The sequence below is a fragment of the Orycteropus afer genome, unplaced genomic scaffold (genome assembly GCF_000298275.1).
Source record: "Orycteropus afer afer isolate SDZICR_OR568_19922 unplaced genomic scaffold, OryAfe1.0 scaffold00466, whole genome shotgun sequence".
In the NCBI taxonomy this organism is placed as follows: Eukaryota; Metazoa; Chordata; class Mammalia; order Tubulidentata; family Orycteropodidae; genus Orycteropus; species Orycteropus afer.
Genome location: NW_006922053.1, coordinates 979,963 through 987,575, shown reverse-complemented (window position 1 = coordinate 987,575; position 7,613 = coordinate 979,963). Strand labels below are relative to the sequence as shown.

At 50.0% G+C, this 7,613-nt stretch overlaps 1 protein-coding gene across 1 annotated transcript in view; it reads left to right on the top strand.

Annotated features, from left to right (window-relative positions):
- Nucleotides 1-613: 613 nt before the first annotated feature.
- The window catches only part of POLR2E (RNA polymerase II, I and III subunit E), a 13,352-nt gene continuing 6,352 nt past the window's right edge, over nt 614-7,613 (top strand). Inside the window, exons 1-2 of the mRNA XM_007954552.2 lie at nt 614-670; nt 2,216-2,390. Of these exons, the coding sequence (XP_007952743.1) occupies nt 614-670; nt 2,216-2,390 (232 nt within the window). The remainder of the gene's footprint in view (nt 671-2,215; nt 2,391-7,613) is intronic.

Sequence of the window (7,613 nt, the reverse complement as noted above, 5' to 3'; positions counted from 1 at the left end):
ATTTATGAAGCGCTTCCTAGGACGCCCGATCGTTTCTGGAAGCCGGACAGGCCCCTCACCCCGTGTGGGTCTCAGTTGCCGGGTCTGCATCTAGCCTATGCTTCTCAGGATTCTAAAGCACCGCCCAAGTAGGGCGTTGAATGGAAACTACAACTCCCAAGAGACCTTGCGACTCCACCTCGCGATGGTGGGCCGTGCTGTTGCACGTCTTTCGTGCAGCTAACCGCCGCTCACGGAAGGCCCAAGCTGTCCTTGCCGCTGCCGGTACCAAAAACCAAAATGAAATTCGCCTCCATGGAGTGGATTACGACTCATAGCGACGCTCATTGGGTTTCCAGGAGGTAAATCTTTACGGAAGTAGATTGCCACATCTTCCTGCGGCAGAGTGCCTGGTGGATTTGAACAGCCAATCTTCTGGTTGGCAGCCAAATGCCTTAGGCACTACGCCACCAGAGGCGTTTTACAGGTACCAAAGGTCGCTAACCGGCGTTCGCTGAGGACAGCCTTAGACGGAGAGGCGTGCAGGGGCTTGGCCTGGGTTTGGCGCAAGCGCAGCAGCGCGGGTCCTGTTTGGCGCAGGCGCAATGCTTTGGCGGCGAGGAGCGACGCGGCCATGGACGACGAGGAGGAGACTTATCGGCTGTGGAAAATCCGCAAAACTATTATGCAGGTGAGGAGCGCGGGGGCGGCCCTCTTTGGGAAAGACGGTCAGGGCAGGTTTGTGGATCAGATGAGCCAGGGGTGCAGCAGTCTGGGGATTCCCGGAGGTGGGCTAGAGCGTGGCGTCCTCTCCTCTTTCCGTCCCTACGGCTGGGTGAAGACTTGGGAATCTCTAAGGCCACCCCAGTCCCCCGGTGCAGAGTCTGCCCCAGGGGCGCCGCCTTACCCCCCCCATATCTGCCCTTAGCCCAGCGGCGGGACAGATGCCTGCGTCGGGGGGCCCGGGGGTGGGAGGTCTCACAGCACGCCGAGGTTGGGGGCTTCCGAGAGGACTGAGGGACCCTACGGAGTAGTGACCGAGGTGATTGCCCTTAGTGGTCCCGGCGAAAGGTTAAATGTGGCGAGAGTTGCGGTTGGAGAGTGATGGGGCCGCAGAAGGAAGAGGCAAGTGGCCACAGACAATGAGGAGCATCTTTAGAGAATCCTTGCCCCGCTTCAGTCACCGAACTGTCCGTTTTGTCGCTTTATCCTGAACCTTGGGGAGTGTGGTGCCTTAAGGCTGTGGGCACTTGTGATTGGAAAACGGGGCCAGAGCTGGGACTTGAGCACCAAGTGCCGGCCATTGATTGAGGGCAGAGCCAGTGCTTGGGGTCTGGGCAGATGGAGACACAGCTGGGAGGGATGGCCTGGGCAGGCTGGGTCAGAAGCAGGGTGAAGGCTACAAGGCCGGTGGTTCTGGGTTTCACCGCAGAAACCGGGGCTCTTTGAGCAGAAGGTTCTAGATGAGGCCCCATTTAGGGAGGGAAAAGGGAAGGTCAGGGCTGTGAGCTGCTCTTGATCTCCGCCCCTTCCCTCCATGAAGTCCCCCAGCTGCCTTACCCATCCTCCTGAGTCCCCGTGCCTGAAGTGGCAGCTACCTGGTCTCTGTCTTTAGGGTGGCTTTGCGTGGTGGGTGAGAGGCTGGGTTCATCCTCACAGGTGTAGGCCTGGCTGCACTCCCTCCTAGGCCTTTGCCTCCTGGGCCCTCGGGGGATGGTGGTCGCCAGTAAGACACGAGTCACACACACTCAGTGGGACCACACTTCAGTCACACAGAGAAGGGACAGCAAGGTCAGCTTCAGTTGTGCCACGAGGTGCCTGTGCACGAACAAGCAACAGAGAAAATTAGAGTGTGTCTGGGACAGGGACGGAGGCTCCCCTGAGGAGGAGGGGAGGTTGGGAAGGAGGCCTAGTCCAGCCTCCTTCTCAGAGAATGCTCTGGGCCCACAGCCTCCGTGGCCCGGGTGGGACGCACGGAGGCAGCTTATTCTCTCAACAGGGCCTCAGTGGGTCCATTCCCATATGGTAGTTGTGGGATTGGAGGGGGACAGTGTTCAGCCACTTCACTGTCGTTGCTCTGTCCTGTCTCGCTGACTGACTTGAGGTTGGTGGCTGCAGTATGCTCACTCTGTGTTCTCTGCAGCCAGAGTTTGAATCTCCGTAACTACACCCAACCCCAGGTTACATCTGCTCGGGCAAGCGCTCACCCTGGGGTCCCGGGCTCTTGTCCCTGCAGCTGTGCCATGACCGTGGCTATCTGGTGACACAGGATGAACTGGACCAGACGCTGGAAGAGTTCAAAGCCCAGTTTGGGGACAAACCAAGTGAAGGGCGGCCGCGGCGCACAGACCTCACGGTGCTGGTGGCCCACAATGATGACCCCACTGATCAGATGTTCGTCTTCTTCCCAGGTGAGGGCCCTGACGAAGACCACATTTCTGGTGGGGTCTGCCGAGCACACCTGCCTGTGTGGCCCCTATCATCTTCCCAGCCTGGGGAATGTTCTCCCGGCCCTCTGTGCCATTGGGCCGTGCCGTTGATCTCTGACCTCTCTGACAGCTCCTTCACAGGGCCGGCATTTGCTGCAGTTCCCCCTCTTGTTGGTCCCCTCTGTCTTCCTCAGTTTAGTTCTCTGAGCAGGATTTTCACAGAGTCATCCCACCTGGGCCTCTTGTCCACACCCTCATGACTGAAAACCGTCCTGTCCTGCTGCTCACTGCTGGGGTGCCATGCCAGCCTCCTGGCCTAGCAGCTGGGCTCCTCCATGTGAGCCCAGCAACCTGCTTCCATTCCTCCTCCACCTCTGAGAGCCCCTTTCACTTCAGGACTCGGCTCCCCTCCTTCCATGTGCCCACCCCGCCAGGTCTCTGCAGTCTTGCTGTCAAGTAATCTGTGGACCTTCAGCTGCACTTGGGGGTCTCAGAGGCATCTCAGGCCTCAGTCTGGCAGAGTAAATGAGACCAGTGTCAGAGACATCAAGTCACGAACTTTGTGGTGCACGCTCGCCCTTGTTTCAAACCCAGCAGCTCTGCCCTCCCAGCTCATCGGAAGCACCTTGCATTTGGTCGCAGAAGTTTCTGTGATAAGCCAGAGGAGCAGGAACTCCCCACACACCTCCTTCAGGCCCTGGTTCTAAGTTACACACCCACCAGTCTCTTGGGCAGAGTCTCAGCTGTAGGCCCTATGCAGCAGCTCGGAAGAGGAAACTCCAAAATGCCCTGTGGGGTTCCCTTTTTTTTTTTTTTTGGATGATGATGACGATGACCTCTTTTATCTTTTTTTTATTATCTTATACTTATTTGTCAATTCAGCATTTTTCAGATGTACAGACACTCAGTATTTCCTATAGCAACCCACCCTGTTCCATGTTCTCCAGACCCTAGTCACCACCAAGAGAACTTTGGTCTCTGCAGCTTTGTCTAGAAAATGGGCATCGTGTCCCCAGCCTTGAGGAGCCTGGTACTGTGGCTCAGGGAGATGGTCATGATTGGGAAGTGGCGGCAGCAGAGTTGGGCTTTGAGATCGGATATGGCTCTGGGGCAGATGGAGACATAGCTGGGAGGACGGCCTTGGCCATAAGGGACACTGTCCTTCTGTTCCTGACTCCTTTTCAGGGGTTTAGGGTTTATCCATGTTGTGGAACGCATCAGGATGTCATTTCTTTTCACAGCTGAGTAGTGTTTCTTTGTGTAGTGGTGTGTTTACACCAAGTTGTGATGGTTGTTTTGGTTATCTCCACTCCAGCTGTTGTGAATGGTGCTGCAGTAAATTTTGGGGGACGTGTGTTTGTCTGTGTTTGCGTTTGAGTATCCTGACTCTGCACCTGGAAGTGGAATTGCTGAGTCATATGGTGATGCTATGTTTAACTTTTCAAGGAACCACCAGACTTTGCCACGGTGGCTGCACCATTTTACCTCCCCACCACCACTCTTTCTCCACATCTTCTGCAACATGTTTTTCGTTTGGTTTTGTTTTTAGCCATTCTAGTGAGAATGAAGTGAGTGGTATCTGATTGTGGGCTTGATTTGCATCTCCCTAAGGCACTTGACTGCTTACCAGAAGGCTGGCGGTTCAAACCCACCAGCCACTCCTTGGAGGGAAGATGGGGCAATCTACTTCCGTAGCGATACTGCCTCGGAAACCCAAAGAGGGGTCACTATGAGTTGGGTCCTACACGATGGCACATAACAACAACAACAACAAGGACCAGAAAGGAGTTCTGGTGGCGTAGTGCCTAAGGTACTTGACTGCTAACCAGAAGGTTGGCAGTTCAAACCCACCAGCCCCCAGGCTATTTCCATAGAGATACCACCTCAGAAACCGAAGGGGGGGGGGTGTCGAGTTGGATTTAACTTGATTGCAGTGAGTTTGGTTTGATTTGGTTTAAGGACCAAAAAGAATTGGCCATTTCAGGACACAGCATATGATCAAGAAGTGATGGTACTGAAGAAAGAAGTCCAAGTTGCACTGAGGAGTTGGTGAAAACCAAGGCTTCAGGAGTTGACAGAATACCCACTGAGATGTTTCAACAAACGGATGCCACATTGGAGCCGCTTACTTGTTTATACCAAGAAATTTGGAAGACAGTACCTTGTTCACCAATTGGAAGAGATCAGTGTTTGTGCTCGTTCCAAAGAAAGGTGACCCAACAGAATCCGGAACTCATCAAGCGTATCATTAATAGCACATCCAAATAGCATTGTGCTGAGGACAGTTAAAAAATGGTTGCAGCAGACTATTGTCACAGAACTGCCCAACATTCAAGCCGCATTCAGAGGAATGAGGGATACCATAGTTGATGTCAGATGGATCTTGGCTGAAAGCACAGAATACCAGGAAGATGTTGGCCTGTGTTTTATTGACTATGCAAAGGCATTTGACTATGTGGATCATAACAAATTGTGGCTAATGTTACAAAGAAAGGGAATTCCAGAACACTTCATTGTGCTCATGAGGAACCTGTACATAGATAAAGAAGCAATCATTTGAACAGAACAAGGGAATATTGCATGGTTTAAAATCAGGAAGGGTGTGTGTCAGATTGTATCCTTTCACCATACTTATTCAATCTGTATGCTGAGCACATAATACGAGAAGCTGGACTATGTGAAGAAGAACACGGCATCAGGATTGGAGTAAGACTCATTACAACCTGCAATATGCAGATGACACAACCTTGCTTGCTGAAAGTGAAGAAGACTTAAAGTACTTATTGATGAAGATCCCAGACTGCAGCTTTGTGGGGGGATTATACCTCAACATAAAGAAAACAAAAATCCTTACAACTGGACCAGTAAGCAACATCATGAAAAATGGAGAAAAGGTTGAAGTTCTCAAGGATTTAATTTTACTTGGCTCCACAATCAGTACTCATGGATGGAGCACTCAAGAAATCAGACAGTGTATTTCATTGGGCAAATATGCTACAAAGGACCTCCCTAAAGTGTTAAAGAGCAAAGATGTCACTTTGAGGATTAAGATGAGCCTGACCCAAGCTATGGAATTTCAGTAGCCCATATTCATATGAGAACTGGACAATAAAGAAGACTGTAGAAGAATTGATGGATTTGAGTTGTGGTGTTGATGAAGAATATTGAATATATCACGGACTGGTGGAAAAACAAATAAATCTATCTTGGAGTAGGTACAGCTGGAGCGCTCCTCAGACATGAGGAGAATGGCCAGACTTCATCTCTCATACTTTGGTCATGTTGTGAGAAGGACATACCTCTGGAGAAAGGTATCATGGTTGGTAAACTAGAGGGTCAGCCAACAAGGGGACAGCCCTCATCGTGGTGATTGGCGGTGAGGCTGCAGAGGTGGGCTCAAGCATTGCAGTCACGGAGGATGGCACGGCACCGGGCAGTGTTTCATTCTTTGTACATGGGGTTACTATGAGTTGGGAACCAACCCAACAGCACTTAACAACAAAGGATTGAGGAAGGAGCTCTGGTGGTGCCGTGGTTAAAGCGTTTGGCTGCTAACCAAGAGGTCAGCGGTTTTGAAACCACCAGCCACTCCACAGGGGAAAGGTGAGGCATTCTGCTTAGGTGAAGATTGGCAGCCCTGGAAACCCTATGGGGCAGTTCTACTCTGTCCTGTAGAGTGGCTGTGAGAATCATGGCACTGGGTTGGGTTTGTTTGGGTTTTTTTTTTTTTTTTTTTTTTTTGTATTTCTAAGGATGGATGGTGCTGAGCTCCTGTTCACAGGCTTATTGGCTGTTTGGATACCTTGTCTCTCTTTGTGTGTGTGTGTGTATAATTTGGGTGAAAATTTACAGAGCAAATTTACTTTCCATACAGCAGCTCACATATACCTCAGGTAAATGTTCAACTCCTATGCCTGTCTTTTGTTTGGCTGGAAGCCATAGGTGTGGGTTAAATTCCAGGCCTGAAGGGCAGCTAGGGGCCGTAGTCTCAGGGGTTCCACCACACTCTGTCAGACCAGCAAACCTGGTCCTTTTTTCTTTTTATATGATTTTGAGTTTTGTTCCACATTGTTTTCCCTCTCTATCAAGGATCTCCTCCATAAATCCCCCTCTGAGCGGTTGACAGCGGTAGCCAGGCACCATCTAGTTATTCTGGTCTCATAGTTGTATAGGCTGAGGGTTGCATGGTGTACCAGTCCCTTGGACTAATTGTTTCCATGAATCTTTGGTTTTCTTCATTCTTCTTTGCTCTGGACGAGGAGAGATCCATCGTTGCATCTAGATGGCCACTTGGAAGCTTTTAAGATCCCAGTTGCTACTCGCCAAAGTAGGATGTGGAACAATGTTTTGTGTAGTATGTTATGCCAGTTGAGCTTGATGTCCCCTACAACTATGGTTCTTAGTCCACAGGTCCAACTACTCACTCCCCCTGGGTCACTGACTGTGGCCAAGAACTGACTACAACCTTGTCTCTTGTCAGCTTTACTCCGTAATTCTACCATTTCTAATACCTGGGAATTCTTAAGAGAACATATGGATACATTTGTAGAAACATTTCCGGTCAACCCTATACGTGTGGATACCTTGTCTCTTGAACTGTCCAAGTCCTAGGTCATGCAGGCAAAACCCGGATTGCAGATAATCTGACTTATGTGCAACCCATAGTTACGACCAACCCCTGTAAAGCCTATTAAAAATTCACAGTACACAAAATAGTTTGCGGTAACAAATGGGCGCTACTCTGTAACATGTCACGTGTCACTACTGTGTTATGTTAAAGGTGTTCTGGTGTACCTGGAAGGGTTTCTTTAATGCTTTTTATGGACAGAAAGGTACTAAGAAAAACTTTTTTCTTTTTTGTCTGCATTTCCCCCATTTTGATCAGGATTCATCTATGGAATCTTTGATCAAACTGTTCAGTAACCATTGAGCACCATCCATTTCTGGTCTCATGGCAGTTGCTCATGGGGGCAGTAAGACACATTCCATATCATCCTCCTAATCTGACTTCTCTTATTCTGCTGTTGTTCTGGTTGAATAGAGACCAATTATTATGCCTTGGATAGCTGCTTACAAGCTTTTTTTTTTTTTTCGAATTGATTGATTGATTGAGATTTGGGTGAAGATTTACAGAGCAAATTCACTTTCCATACAGCAGTTCACATATACTTTGTCTCATGTCATTGACCACAGTTTACCACAATG